Source organism: Phyllostomus hastatus, unplaced genomic scaffold (assembly GCF_019186645.2).
Source record: "Phyllostomus hastatus isolate PE091 unplaced genomic scaffold, TTU_PhHast_1.1 phas_scaffold_78, whole genome shotgun sequence".
In the NCBI taxonomy this organism is placed as follows: domain Eukaryota; kingdom Metazoa; phylum Chordata; class Mammalia; order Chiroptera; family Phyllostomidae; genus Phyllostomus; species Phyllostomus hastatus.
Window position 1 is genome coordinate 44,006,571 of NW_025334041.1, and position 16,882 is coordinate 44,023,452.

At 33.4% G+C, this 16,882-nt stretch overlaps 1 protein-coding gene across 2 annotated transcripts in view; it reads right to left on the reverse strand.

Annotated features, from left to right (window-relative positions):
- The window catches only part of RSBN1L (round spermatid basic protein 1 like), a 78,769-nt gene that overhangs the window by 15,422 nt on the left and 46,465 nt on the right, over positions 1–16,882 (reverse strand). For both annotated transcript variants that reach the window (XM_045827844.1, XM_045827843.1), the window contains 3 exons: positions 7,335–7,472; positions 5,756–5,898; positions 1,325–1,492 (listed from right to left, as the gene is read on the reverse strand). In XM_045827844.1, coding sequence (XP_045683800.1) covers positions 1,325–1,492; positions 5,756–5,898; positions 7,335–7,472 — 449 coding nt within the window. The remainder of the gene's footprint in view (positions 1–1,324; positions 1,493–5,755; positions 5,899–7,334; positions 7,473–16,882) is intronic.

Genomic DNA, 16,882 nt, shown 5'->3' on the forward strand with positions numbered 1-16,882 from the left:
TAGTGGTGGAAAGGGGGATACAGGGCAGAGGGGAATAAAGGGGAGAAAAAAATGGGACAACTGTAATAGCATAAATGATAAAATATACATAAAAAAGAAAGGAGGTCAGTTTACACTGGCTTCCTGGTATACTATTAATTTATAAAATATTATACATTTTTATAATATTATAAATTAACAAAAAGTCAATTCTGTATTAGTAGCCCTTGAAAATAAAAGTTCCTCATGTATAAAATACAGATTACATATTTTTTAAAGATTTATTTATTTTCAGAGAGAGGGGAAGGGAAGGAGAAAGAGAGGGAGAGAAATATCAATGTGTGGTTGCTTCTTGCGAACCCCCTTCTAGGGACCTGGCCTGCAACACAGGCATGTGCCCTGACTAGGAATTGAACTAGCAACCCTTTGGTTCACTGCCCATGCTCAACTCACAGAGCTACACCAGCCAGAGTAGATTATATTTTTCATTATATCTTAGAAAACTATGCAACAATTGACATTTTATATTTTCAGAATTAAAAGTTTTCTTTTATAATTAGAAAATGTTCTTGCATATTTAATGTCTAATACAACTGCTTTAATAAGTAAAATAGCACATGCCAATTTAAGTTTCATATCTAAACACTCGGTTTGAAAACAGAAACCTAACTGAGAAAACTTATCTTAAAGTATCCATTTATTTATCAATAAATGGAAAAGTTCATAATTATGGGAGGATACCTTAAGTATATTTAAGAGAATTATCCATTTTTTAATGTATGAAATGATTCAAAGTGAAACTTGCAGATGAAGCCAGAAAAAAATAATATATAAGGTGAACAAATATTTAATACTATGGATACTAAATCTTAGCACAGAACAACAAGATAGAACAGTATAAAGAGAAACATGAGTCTGGAGTCAAATCTGAACTCAGTCTCAGCTCTGTCACTTATTAACATATAACTATCAAAATGTGTTATTTCACAGTACTGAGCCTCAGTTTCCTTGTGAGATAAATATGGGCCTACAAGTAGTTGAAAATCAAATGAATATTTGTAAACAGGTATATACTAAGTACCAAGTAAATCTTAGTTTTTCTTTTACCTTAGATAAGACAATTGTTTTTCATGTCTAGTCACTTAGAAAATGAAATTATTTCAGCCAAATCCAAAAGAAAAACTAGATTCTAGCAATGAAAATCTTCTTTAGTGCAGTCACACAGTTACAATATCCAAATACATGGGAAAATAATCCCCCGCCAGTAAACAGTATTACTGAGAAACTCCCCCAAAATTTAAAGCCAGGAAAACATTTCATTAAAATAGCAGTAATTAATATATACCACTCTCCACAGTGCACAGCCTTCAACACTCCAACAGCGGCTGTAGTCTGTCGTTCAAAACCTTGTCCTATATGATCTGCATGAGCTCTTGTCCTGTCTTCAAAGAGCATCTCACGGGGTTCACTAGTTCGAGGTAGGTATTGCAGGTTTTTTATTTCATTGGTAGTTCTGTTTTAAAAAAAATTAAACTTACATTTTATATATATTTTCTATAGAGAGAAAGGGAGGTAAAGGGAGAGTCAGGGGTTGGATAGGCTTATGTATTAAGGCTTAATTACCCTCAAACATTTGTATTGAGGTTTAACTGCCATCAAGCATTTAGTAATCACATAATTCAGAGAAGTGAAATTATAAATCATCTGTTCCTAAATCAAGTGTTCTTTTTAAAATGAACAAGAACAAACAAGAGCACATATATAATCTACTCTTTTTCATACACCCTTCATAAGTGGAAGTTTAAAGGCAATACATACTTGGATAAGAAAAATAAATTACATGTGGTGTAGTTCACCCAGGTCTCCCTGTAGCCAGAATCTTTACCTGAAGTTTGAGTCTAACCTATGGAAGCATGCCCCCATCAGGTCACATGGCTAATACAAGGCACAGATCTTGAACAAACAGGTAAGTTTTAAAAGTTCACTGATTTAATATTTATAGAGCACCTACTATGTCAGTTATGATCCAGGCCCTGGAGCTAGTGAACAAGACAGTAGTGAATTAAGATAAGTTCTCTACTCTTATGGAAGTTTATATTCTAACAAAAGAAAAACAAAACAAAATAGCAAGAAAACATCAAGCATAAGTGCTTCCACAAAACACACATGATTTTATTGGAGGCAAAAAGGAAAACCTTAGCTCCCTCTTCAGAGGACAGTCATCAACCCATTGGCCCTCCCCTCCACTGCTCACCACCTAGAAAACACACACACAGAAGCTGCGGACTACTTAGTCTCACTCACTGCAGAAACTCTCTCAAATTTTGCTGTAGAAGGGGAAAAGGTGAGAAGAATTTCTCAGATTGGGAATCATCTTATTTATCTTCCTATACAGTTTTTCTTTTCCAAAGGAAAATCCAGATTGCCCCATAATTTTCTCCTCTCATTCCAATCTCTCTCTTAGGGTCTCTTCCTTATTAGTTCTTTGATTTCTCACCTTTACTCTCTACTATTACTGCTCTTTGTGCAATCCTGCATTACAGTCTTATTACACACTCACATACACAGATGATGCTACAACATACTTTCTCGATTTTTGTGATTTATGGTCCACAGGTGTCAGAAAGCTAGATGGTGATGTTGCTTCCCATGGAAAGCTAACAAATAAGCTTTCAGGCCCACAAGTTTTGTCCTATTAACACCATATTCTAATGAATTCAGACTTTAGCATAGTGGCTAAGGCAGTGTCGTTAGTTTGGTCAGACTGTAATGGGATATGAAATTATTGGATATATGATGGATTTATAATCACTGCTGTGCAGGCAAATTCCTTAAGGAGCTGCTGAACTCCCTTAGATTACATGGAAAAGGGTGTACATATCTGTATCATCGTGGGCAGAGGCTTTCAGATTCTCAAAACAATTCATACATCCAAATTAAGAACCACTGAGAAACACCAATTTTACCATTTACTATCAACTTATATATTATAAAAGTTTCATTCAACCAATAAAAATTTATTAAGCAGTAAGCATTCCTTTTAGGTGCTAGAGACATATCAGTAACAAAACAAGATAGTCCCTGCCTCATGCACCCTACAGTTGCCCAATGACCATTTTTCCTTTTTAAATTAATAATCACTGTAACCAGTGAAACCATTTTTTGTTATCTAAGAAAAAAGTATCATTTCCCCCAGCATCACCCACTCCATTCCTACCAAATGTTAACCTAGTATACATTTTTCCATACTTTTTTCTATGCTCATATAAATATTGGGTTGGCCAACAAATTCATTCGGTCTTTTTCCATACGATGGCTCCAATAGCACTTAGTTGTTTTTAACTTCATTTGAAATTATTTTAAGATTGTATTGTGACAGCTGTCATAACAGTGTGCATTAAAAAAAAACCTTACCAAAATTGGTGAATTTTTGTATAGCTATTTTAATATTGAAGATGGAAGAACATAAGCAACATTTTTAGCATATTATGCTTTATTATTTCAAGAAAGGTAAAAACCCAACTGAAATGCAAAAAAAGGTTTGTGCAGTATATAGAGAAGATGCTGTCACTGATTGAATGTGTTAAAACTGGTTTGTGAAGTTTCATGCTGGAGATTTTTCACTAGTTGATGCTCCATGGTCAGGTAGACCAGTTGAAGTTGATAGTGATCAAATCAAGCCATTAACTGAGAACAATCAACATTACACCATGCAGAAGATAGCCAACATACTCAAAATATCCAAATCAATAAAGTTACTGGTGAAAATGAGAAATAGGTCTTGGCCTTGGCTTGTGTGGCTCGGTGGATTGAGTGCTGGCCTGCCAACCAAATCACTGGTTTGATTTCCAGTCAGGGAACATGCCTGGGTTGCAGGCCAGGCCCCCTCACAGGTACCACAGTAGGGGACACATGAGGGTCAACACACACATTGACATTTCTCTTCCTGTCTTCCTCCCTCCCTTCCCCTCTCTCTAAAAGTAAATAAATAAAATCTTTAGAAAAACAAAAAAAAGAAAAATGTGTCTCTTATTGTAATAGAACAAAACCATATGGACTTTTTGGCCAACCCAATATATATTTATACATATGTTTTTCATCTCTTCTAAAAATAGAATCATAGTGGGCATATTACTCTACATTTTACTCTTTTCAACTGTCAGAGATATCCTTCCAGATCAACGAACAGAAATAATTCATTTAAACTATTTCACCATATTCTTTAATAGGAATGTGTCAAAATGTAGTCAGCAATTCCTGTTAATGGGCATTCAGACCACTTTAAATCTTTTTCTCCCTACAAATAATGCTGCAATCAATATTCTTATTACATTTTCCTTTAGAGCTTTTATGTCTTGGGACAGTTTTCAAAAGTGGGTGTGCTGGATTAAAGAAGTTATATAGTATGTTAAACTTTATAAGCTACTGCTAAACTCCTTTCACAAAATAATTATAGCAGCTCATCAACATGTGTAAAGAACTTTGTTTTCCTTACCTACCGACCAGCCTGTAATATTACTGCCCTATTAATAATTTTTGTTAATGTAATGAATAAAAATAGTATCTCATAAATATTTTAATATACACTTGACTGCCTAAGACCTGTTTTTCTATTGGGTTGTTTATATTTTTCTTGTCAATTTAGGAATGCTCTTTGTATATTAACTTTAGTTTGCCACATGGTACAAATGTTTTAGTCAATCTATCATAGTTTTGAACTTTGTTGTTGATGTGTTTTCTCTCACTAATACTACTGCCATTATATTTTTTTATCTTGTTGAGGAAATGTCTCTCCTAGGCTTAAAAATTTTATTCTAGCCCAGGCTTGTGTGGCTCGGTGGATGAGCGTCAGTCTACAAACCAAAAAGGTCACTGGTTTTATTCCCAGTCAGGGTACATGCCTGGGTTGTAGGGCCAAGTCCCAGAGGCACCCAGTCCACATTTCACTCACACACTGATGTTTCTCTCCCTTTCTTTTTTCCTCCCTCCCCTCTCTCTAAAAATAAATAAAATCTTTAAAAGTAAAATAAATTTTATTCTATTATTTTTATTTTTTATCTTATATTTAAAACTTTTTCCTTATGAGGTATGACTGTTTTCTTTCAGATGGACTGCCAATTTTGTCATATTATTCATTAAATAAATCTTCCCTTTCCCAGTATACTTTGATCTATCTGTGTACTCTATCCTTTCATAAATGATCTTTTTAACACTAGGACCTCTCACTTATCTTCTCTTTCACAATTTTCTTGGCTATTTGCTGGCTTTACTTATTCTTCCTTATAAACTTTAAAATCATTTATCCAGTACTAGAAGTAGTATATGCTGAGTTTCAAAGGACTACCATTTTTATCCAATCTAAAATATACTAGGGTTTTTTACTTGTTTAGATCTTATGTTATATCTTCTGTTTTAATTTTCTTAATAAGGGTCCTAAATATTTCTTATTAATTTATTTCATAGTTTAAAATGTCTGTACTGTGAATGATATTTTTTCCATTCTTACAATTTGTCATTTGCCTAATTTCTCATGTCTTATTAACATCTGACCATGCGATCACCAAAGATAGATATGGTGAATGGGTTTTGGGTGGACATGAAAAAAAAGTATTTGATAAATTTTAAAAATTTTATCAGCATATGTAGCCATCTTTTAATTTATATTCCAATTATGCCCTAAACTTTCACCTCATTCTTCCTCCAATTTTCAAATAACACACACACACCCAACATACAAACACCCACTCCCAGCAATACAAATTTGTGTCCAACATACCTTTTCCTTTTGAAAGGTGACTTTGGCATATCAGCCACAGGGATCATTTGTTCTCCTGGGCGTACCCACATGATGGGACCATCATCACTGTCTTTTCGACTCTCTAATTTTAGACTAGATAGTGTCCCCCATGGCAGTGTACACTAAAGGCAAATAATTACATAGAAATCAATTACTGTCAAAACGTACCTTTAAATATACATTAAAGAATGCTGCCCCTTGACAAACTTTCATTATACTTTTACACTTATACCTTTGAAATACATACCTATATTGAATATATTCTTATATATTCACACATTTTCTATCAAAAAATTCTTTTTCAAACACATAAAGAGAATAATTATTTTTGGATGATTCCTTCCCCCAACCCTGTCACAGATATAATTCACTATATTTATCATTTGTTATTCTTCCTCCTACCAAATATGTAATGTTAGTAAGTTGTCAAAGTAAGCGAGTGTTCTCCAGGAGAATCTATAAAAATGAATAGTTAATTAGTTAAAAAATGGTTACCCAATAAATAGATACTTCTTTAATTAGTTATAATCAAAACCTAGTAAAACAAAAAGGAAAACCTAACCAAAGTCAAAATTTATTTGTCTTTAAAAATTTAGTAGCTGCTTGAAGAGTTTGCTAGTCTAAAAAGCAGAGATTAAAATCTTTGAAGAGAGAGAAAAATGACAAAGGATCCACAGAATGGTAAGAATAGTATTTTTTTAAATTTTATCCCATATCCCTTTTCAAAAATGGGAGAATTGTCAAATTAAATTCTCCAGAATAAATGCATTCATTCGCTTAAAATCTGAAACATAAATATTTAAATAATGTATTTTTAAAGTACCATTCAAAACAAATACAATAAAATTCAATGATGTCACTAGTTGGGAGAAATAGAAAAGGAACAAAAAGTTTAACAGAATAAAAAAGGAAATAAAAACAAAATGGAATGGGGTGAAAAAGAAAAGAAAAATATACTCTCTCACACATACACACACACAGATTACAAAACTGAGTAAAGAGAAGTGAAAAAAGAAGATATATTCACCAGATTAAGTGGCAAACAGTAATGATAAAGTGATCTTGTCACATTCTGACATTTGAATTACTAATTATATTTTAAATGTCTTATTTATGAAGAAAATGAAGTCCAAAAAGTTTAAATGGCTTGCCCAATCCAGCCAAGTATAGCCAAGAATGAAATACAGATGTACAATCTTCCAGGCCAGTTTTCCGCAATGCCACATGGCCATTCCCTTTTCCTAAGCACTTTAATTTAGTAGACCTCCTTTCTTTACTTCTTAAATCCTCTGGTACTCAGTATATAGCTAATAACAGATGAAACCTAATTTCCTAATGTGGCAACAACAGGGAAGTGTTATTTTCTTGTCCACCACTTAGCTTTTGCATTGTGATTAATACCTGAGAAGTCATAAACATACACTACACTAAAATTTAGTTTCTTCCTTTCCTTTCCTCAAATAAAATAAAAATTTCTACAATTCTGAAACCATCGGTATCACCTGTAGCATGAAAGTAACACCCACAATTCAGATTGCTTAATATTGCTTTCTCTTACCTTTAAAAATGGTGAATCTTCCAACATGTCAAGGAACTCAGGGAAGTAATCTCCCACTTCTTCATCAACTGCTCCCACCAAACTGATTTGTCGCATTGGGCCAGCTCTATAAGTACCGTGAGAATACGTTCTTTTTACCTGAAGGATATGGAATTAAAAGTCACAAGTAAGATAATGCTTACTCTCACTGTGTAACACTAAATTATACTGTCCAAAAGTATTAGAACATAATGTGAGGCAAGCCAAACAAAACAAAAAGCTTTTACAAACAGTAAAATAAAGTCATTTAAAACAAATCTGCACTAAATCAAGCTATTTTACCTTCCCTAGCTATACCTATGCATAGCTTATAAAAACAGTCCAGATAAACAGCATAATTCTAGACAACTGACCATAACTTCTTAAAATACATGAGTTCATTATCTGATCAGTGGTGCTACTGAAATTATATTCAAATGTTCATATATCTACATTTTTCTAATGGTTCATATCTTTTTATCAGACTTTTCAAAAGTACATACTATAAAAATGTTACATTTAACCACCACCAGTGATTGATATAACTAAAAGGCCACCGGGAATGATCTTCCCTTCTAAATCTTACTATATTAATTAGGATCCAGTTTACATTTGTAACTGACGAAACTACTAGAGATTAAGTAACCAGGAGGCCTAGGTCCCAAACCTGCCTTTGCTATCTACCAGCAGTGTGACCTTCAGAAATCACTTAAATTCCTTGAGTTTTAGTTTTATGAATTGGAACAATTTACCTTGGATTGCCTAGGAAAATGTCATAATTATATAGTCACCTGCACAGTGCTTGCAAATGGGTATTATTCAAATATCAACTAAAGTAAAACAGTTTATACCTCAAAAATCATTGGTACTTTTGAGTTTTCACAAGTACACTTAAATCCTGCAAAGAGACATATGCCTTTTCATATACTAACACTAGTAAACAAATCTTTTTTAAGTAAAACAACTTCCTTCCATAAACAAACATTAACCTAAACCCTAATTATTTGTTTTTCTGGATTAGCCTTTATGGACAGTACATTTAGGGAGATTAAGGTGTCTTAATTTCCTGGGTCTATCCTAGTTTTAAAAAATAAAACCCTACTATAACATTATTAAGCTACAGAGAAGGGATAAATACAATTAGTGATCAGGAAATCAGAACTAATTCTTAACAAGTTTAACATTCAGCTTCTTGGAGTAAAATTTCTGCGTTAAGTAAAAACATATATCATTCAGTAACCCAAAATGGGTAAAGCTTCTTGGGCAGTAATAGTAAAGACAAATAATATGTTTTATGGGGTACCTTTAAGTACTAATTGTCACTTAACCACATGTTGTTACTTTAGGTTAGAATGATCACTTTGTTGATTGAAGATTATTGACCTAGCCATGTCACTTCATTCAGATTACACCTTTACATAAATTTCCAAGTTTACAAATGTTCTTTAAAATTAAAATAGAACACATGTCTAAATTAAGTATACACTAAATATTAAAAACTTTAACAAAAAGTAGGACAAACTTGATTTCCCTCCCCCCTCCTATATCTTGGGGTTGCCTAGAAAGAGGCTATATCTTTTGATGATTTTTTTAAGTATGGCCCTATTATAAATTCATAAACATTTCAAAAGGATATTTGTGAGAAACTGAATTTCAAAAAGTAAAGTAACACACTCTACTTGGATTATAATCTTAAATACTGTGTTTGAATCTTTATAGTTCTTATTACCTCATAGCAAAATACATATGTATTATATGTAAAATTCATTTACACACATAATTTGCTATAATAAAAGTACAGATCCCTCTCCTCTTTCACCAAAATTTGCTAAAATGTAAAGTACATTCTATTTGCCCACTATTAAAACCAAGGTAAATTCCACTATAAAGTATAGCCCTTTTTAAAAACCATGTATAGGACGTGGCTGGTGTGGCTCAGTGGATTGAGCACCAGCCTGTGAACCAAAGGGTCGCCAGTTTGATTCCCAGTCAGGGCACATGCCTGGGGCCCACAAGAGGCAATCACACATTGTAAAAAACAAACAAACAAACAAACAAACAAACCACCACTATGTATTCTTAGTTATCATGTTTAAAACGAAATAGCAATTTTCTTCTAAAACATTTATTCTCTGAATATTCAAGATACTATTCTGATAATCTAATAGGAAATCTATGGCCATACTACCCTGAACGTGCTCAATCTCTCTGATCTCATATGGTAAGTAGTCTGATTGGTTAGTACTTGATAACCCAATAGGATGAATACAAATATATTTAAATTTAAAACTATATTTTAAAAATTAAATGAAAATCATCAAAATATTAGTTGTGAAACCAATTTGAATTTTAAAATACACTGTAATATAACTTTTAATTATATACCATTTAACACTTTCTAGTTTAATAACCCAGTAATTCAAACATATACTAAATCAATTGGAACCAATTACTTAATATTTTAAACACGGCAAATTGCATATAACAATGTATTCAAATTAAAAAAGTATGTACCTCTTAATGAAATACATATATAGCACTTAAGCTGTTAAAACAACAAATATAGAAGGGGGAAAGGGGGAAGAGGCAACCATAACTATAGCTCCCCTAGGACAACAGTATTATAACATCATAATGGCAAACCTAGACCGAAAATAAATTAATCTGCATATGCTCAGTAAAAAAGCTATCTTCATTAAAATCTTGGTACTTAAAATATATGCTTCCCTTACCTAGAAAAATTACGTATCTGGAAAACCTCACAACCTGATGACACTGGACATTAGATTAATTACTAGGCTTGTTTTTACTCACTTCCATAAACATTAACCTAACCATCAGTTTTCTGATGCAGTTAAAAAAGTAACCGGAAAATATAGAAACATGTCACTGTCTTAAAACATATCCTATATGCTTCCTATAAGAGAAATGTAAGCTATACAGTATTCTTCCCAATTTAGGTATAGCACTCTCAAAAGATGACATAATAAAAGATAAGAATAATATGTATATATTTGCAAAGCTTAATTTAAGTAAATTTATATTTAATTAGTGGCTTAAGAATGGATGTAAGATTTTTCATCTAAATCTCCCTCCTGTCCCTGTACCCCCACAAAAACCTACTACCATCATAACTGCATTTTAACTTTTCCCCTCATATTTTTTTCCTACAAATGTTATAAAAGGAAAGAAAAAAGCAGGAAATAGGATACTTCTTATACCCACTGCCAGTAAGTGTCATTAACAAAGTTTTACAAGTTTTAGTTAATGGGAAGTTATTTATTTAAATTACATTTAAACTAACATCCTATTCATCATTGCTAATATAAAGGAATCTTAAAAAAAAAGCACCTTATGATTCTGAGGGTGCTTGCTACAAAAAGAAAAAAGTAGACTTACTAACAGGAAATACATTGCCAAATACAAATCTCTAAAGCTTAATACTGCTTTCTCTTATTTTTCTTTCAAAAATTGCTGCAACAAGGGAAGAAGCAAATATGGTAATAAGTAATTTAAAAAACCATGAAGAATGACTCAGTTAAAACCATTTGCTGTTTCCTGAAATGTGTTCCCTGATGTCTCAATCCCTGAAGATAAGAATTCTATAGTCTAGTAAGTGTCGAAAACTCTTCCTGTTTAGGAAGTTCACCAGCATTACACAAACTATTTTGACTTCAAAACCTGTTTTTCTTACAGTTATTTTAGTATACCTAGCCATATCCAAGATATTAAAACTTACAAATACTTTAATAGTGATCTATAAGTCATTCAATATTCATAACTCCCTTTCTTCCCCTAGAAGATATAGTTGTTTCTAGCTAGTATTAGCATCAATCTAAAGAAAATACAAAAATAGCATAATTATTAGAGCCAAAAATTGAAAGACGTGAGGGCAGTAGAGGCTGCTGGTTCAATTCTTCTGGTTGGTTTTGTGAGGGAAAGTAGAGGAAGAAAATGAGAGAGGACTCTCTTACTTTATTTTTTTTTAAAGATTTTATGTATTGATTTATAGACAAGAGGGGAAGGGAAGGAGGAAAAGAAACATCAATGTGTGGTTACCTCAAACGAACCCCCAACTGGGGACCTGGCCTGCAACCCGGGCATGTGCCCTGACTGGGAATTGAACCGGCAACCCTTTAGTTAGGCCAGCACTCAATCCACTGATCCATACCAGCCAGGACAGGACTCTCTTACTTTAAAAAACAAGACCAGCTCACTATATTCTTACTGAGGCAATCCAGACATTGAACATAAATGAGCATGCCACACGGGGGAGCCATTCCCCAAAACACTTGGCATATCCTTTCAAATAAAAATAGGTAGTAACATTTAATCAACATTTTATTTCAAATATATCCATATAACTTCAACTACAATAACAGTGAAAGTGTTATTCATTTAAAAATTAGTACATAAAAGAAAAACAGTTTTCATCCTGTACCTGCCATAATATTTTGTATAGACCAGTTCACAAGCATTCCCTTGACTATTCCTTTGAATAGTCAAAATTAAAGTTTAGTACAAAGGCAGGCAATGGTTCAAAGATGGCATATCAAATCATCTTTACTGGCCTAGCACACTGAATAACCCCAGCATGAATTCAATAAATGTTACTTTTCTCTCTTCATTCTGCAGAGAGGCAAGGTTGACAGGTCACATCAGGCTTTAGAATTGTTTCACTACTAAAATATCAGCCATTTAATCATGAGTTAACACCTTGACTTAAGTTATTTGATACAAACAACTTAAGACCAGGATAAATATAAAACAAGATTCTGAGTTTGGGGGAATGGGAAATTAAAAAGGAATTGCCTCAGTTTTCATTTTCTCACAAGTCTTTACTAGAGCATTCAGGCTCTGTGCTGATTAAATAATGAGAGACAAGATAGAAATTTCATGTATTCCTTAACAGATAAAATCCCCATCTTACTTGCCTTTTTGTTTCCCTACCATCAAAGAAATAGAACAACAAATGTCTAAATGAGTATCTGAACAAAATAAAGGCAGAAAAAACTAGAATGGATGTGAAAGATTCCAAAATTCTTGGCCAAAAATTCTTCCCAAGTATGTATGCTTGTTTCTGAGCGATGTGACTGTGCCAATCCAATCACTGATAAGTGACTGTAGGATTGGCCATGTGACTTCCTTTGACCAATGACACATTAGCAAACACAATGCGAGCAGACGCTTGAGCACTGGTGCTTGAGCACCTGCAAATACTACCATGTGTAGGAGCCCATGCTAACCTGTTAGATGATGAGATAAATCTGATCATCAACCCATTTGACACTGCACCAACCAGTAGACACATAAGTGAGGTTTCCTAAGACAAACTGATCTGCCAACCACCAGATAAGTGAATGAAGCCATTAAGCCCCACCAGAGCTGGTGAAGACAAAAGGAATGTGAGAAATAACATTAAACCACTAAGCTTTGAGGGCTTTTGTTTACTGCAGCAAATGAACTGATACAGATAGGTTACAAACCTTCAGCAAAAATCATATATGTACATTTCTATTTCCAAATAGATTTTTATTACATAGTTGATTGATATTACACCACTCACCTCAGAGCCACAACATTAGAGAAATAACATGACCTATTAACACAATATGTAATTCCACAAGGTCTTCACAATTTTCAGGTAACCTACAAGGATATAGATAAAGATGGAAAACCAAAGAACAGGATGTCTTGATCCTTGGTCACTATCGTGTGTATATGTGTATATATAAATATACACACATACACAAAACCCCTCAAACTAACACCTTTCAAGGATAAAGGCTCACCAGGTACAAAATGAGTTTTGTTTTTTAAAACTTCATACAGAGTAATAGTAGAGAGATAAACACAATCGCTATAAAGATCATAGAAATTGCTGATAATTTGTCATCTTTTTGTCTCCACAGAATTTAGGGCAATTTATTTTGGTTACTCCGATTTTACTATTTTTTTTAAAGATTTTATTTATTTATTTTTAGCGGGGGAAGGGAGGGAGATAGAGAGAGAGAGAGAGAGAAACATCAATGTGCCGTTGCTGGGGGTCATGGCCTGCAACCCAGGCATGTACCCTGACTGGGAATCAAACCTGCGACACTTTGGTTCGCAGTCCGCACTCAATCCACTGAGCTACACCAGCCAGGGCTTACTATTTTTTTATTTAAGAAAAACAAAAAACAAAAAAACAAAAAACCCTAGTCTCTTCAGGTTGTAAATCCAGCATAAACTTGGTTTAGGTTCCACAAGACACTGGTAGTCAGTGCCATCAGGTTACACATTCTGGGGAATGTTACTTACATACATTACTGTGAATGGCTACAGTGTCAACTTACGCCATCACATAAGTACAGTGCCATGCTGGTAGTATTTATTCTTTGGGTCTGATCTAAACGTGAACATAAGATTAGGGGAACCTGTCTTAAAATTCACATGAATGGGTTTTTATTAACATTCCAAACTTCACTATTTGCATAAATTACAGTATTAGAATACAAGAAAAAACAAAATACATATTTTAACATTATTATATACATTATTTTATCCATTAAAAAGTGTTAATTAATTACATATATTCATTACCATTATCATGAATTTCTTTCATGATATTGCTAAACGTATTTCCAAACTAAGATTAAATAAAAAGAATAATGGACAGATTCATAATATTCTCTTATCTCTTCTCACATGCTTCTAGATCTTTTGGCTACTCCTTTTTGGATTGGTTTTGATTGGATCAAGTGTTTTTCAGAATATAAAATGCAGAAAAAGAATTAAGGATAGTTACTGGATTACAAAAGTCGACAATTTAAAACTTTTCTCTATAGGTCTACTTTCCTCTGCTCCATAAAAAACATTATCTCAAAACTACAGTGGGTTCTATCTATTGAACTTAGTTAATGAGAAGGTATCCTGATCAAACTATAAAGTTTTATTCCTGAGCAACCACTGGAACATGAATTTGACTTTATTATCCACAACTTGTCTTTGTTATGATTGATATTAAGTGAAACTACATTCCAATATGAATAGCTCCCTTCCTTCCCCTAGAATACTAATACACATTAGATCAATTAATATTATCACCACAACCAGTTCTTTTGAACACAAATTCGCATGGCAGTATGTAGGCTTATTTCACATCAAAAATATATATTGGACTGGACAAAAAGTTGGTTTGGTTTTTTTCCATGAGATGGCTCTAATAGTCCTTAGTAGTCTTTAACTTTATTCGAAACTGTTTTGTTAGACTGTATTGTGACAGTTGTCATAACAGTGTGCATTTAAAAAAAAATGATCAAAACTGGTGATTTTTTTTAAATATACAAGAGTTTTTTTTATTCACTTTTAGAGAGGGGAGGGAGGGAGGGAGGGAGGGAGGGAGGGAGAGAGAGAGAGAGAGAGAGAGAGAGAAACATCAATGTGCGGTTGCTGGGGGTTATGGCCTGCAACCCAAGCATGTACCCTGGCTGGGAATCGAACCTGCGACACTTTGGTTGGCAGCCCGCGCTCAATCCACTGAGCTACACCAGCCAGGGCAAAACTGGTGACTTTTTGAGCAGCTACTTTAATATTGAAGATGGAAGAAGATATACAACATTTTCAGTGTATTATTTAAAGAAAGGCAATGCAACTGAAATGCAGAAAAAGATTTCTGCAGTATATGGAAAAGGTAATGTAACTGAGCAAATGAGTCAAAAGTGGTTTGCAAAGTTTCTTGGTACTACTGACATTTAGGCCAAAGAATTCTTGGCTGCAGGGCTGCCTTATGCATTGGAAGATGTTTAGCAGCACCCCTGGCCTCTACCCATTAGAAGCCAATAGTGAAATATAGCCAACATACTCAAAATATCCAAATCAATAAAGTTATTCGTGAAAATGAAAAATGTGTCTTTTATTTTTCAGAAAAAAACTAAACAGACTTTTTGGCTAACCCAGTAGCTTCCCTATGTGATATTACTAACAAATGTGTACGGTAATGCCATAGGTAAGAGGGAGGGGGACACTGGAAGAGAAATGAGATACAAAATACATTTTCAATTTCTTAAGATGAGTGTTAACGTCACACTCTAATACATGCTCAGAGCTTCCAAGTTCTCAAAAAGAGTGATTAATAAAATGAAGTCCTCAAATACCTAGGAATAAATCTAACAAAAGATATAAAAGATTTGTAGGCTGAAAACCAAAAAATATTAAGAGGAAAAAAATACTATGGGAAATACCATGATCACAGACTGGAAGATTCAATATTGTGAGGACATCAGTTCTACCTAAATTTGTCTATAGATTCAATGTACCCCAATCAACATCCAAGCAGATTTTTCTGTGGAATCTAACATGTTAACCATAAAGTTTATATGGAAATACAATCAAGGTAATCCTGAATAACAGCAAATGATAAACTTATTCTACTAGATAGCAAGAGTATCACATAAATCTATACCAATTAAGACAAACAGAATAACAAAATTAAAGAGAGCCCAGAAACCCACACATATATGATCAATTGATTTATGGCTAAGAAGGCAATGCAATTTAATGGGAAATAGTATCTTTTTCACAAATGATTGTAGCCACTGAATATCTTATGAAAAATATGAACCTTGATCTTATACCATATGCAAAAATTCCAGAATAACTGTAGATTTAAACATGAAAGGTAAAACAATAACACCAGGAGAAAACTTAGGAAAATATATTAACTACTTTGGAGTAGGCAAAGATTTTTTAAATACAATTCAAAAAGCACTAATAATACATGGGGGGGACTTATAAATTAGATTACATTAAACTTAAGAACTTCCAGTCATCAAAAGAACTCTTAAGAGTAAAGAAATAAGCCAACAAGTAAAATGAAGTATTTGCAATATATATAACTGACACAATTCATATTCATAATATGTGAAGAACTCCAACAAATCAATTAGAAAAAAAAAAGCCCACTGGAAAATGGGCAAAAGAGTAAACCAGTACTTTTACAAAAGAGGATATCCAACTGAACTATCTTTATATAAAAATGCACTTGACTGACATAGTCCTCAGGGAAATGCAAATTAAATGTATAATGACAGGCTATTACATAGTCAACAGAGTGTCTTAAATGAAAGAGACACAGCCAGGTATAACCAAGGATGTGGAACACTGCTGGTAGGAATGTAGATTAGTACATAATGTTGGAAAACTGCAGTAGCTGGCACAGCTGAACATTTGCATACCTTTTGATCCTCAAATTCCAATCTTACATATATACCCAACAGAAAAAAATACATATGCTCACCAAAACACATGTACAAAAATATAATTAGCTGTTACAACTATAACAGCCCCAAACTGGAAAGAACTCAAATACATCCACAGTAAACAAGGATAACTAAACCATGGCATATTCATCCAGTAGAATACTGTACAGCAATGAGAAAACAAACTGTTGCTATACACAAGATGAATGAATCTCACAAACAATGCTGAAGAAGCCACACATGACAATGCACCTATTATTTGATTTATTACATAAAAGTTCAAAACAGACA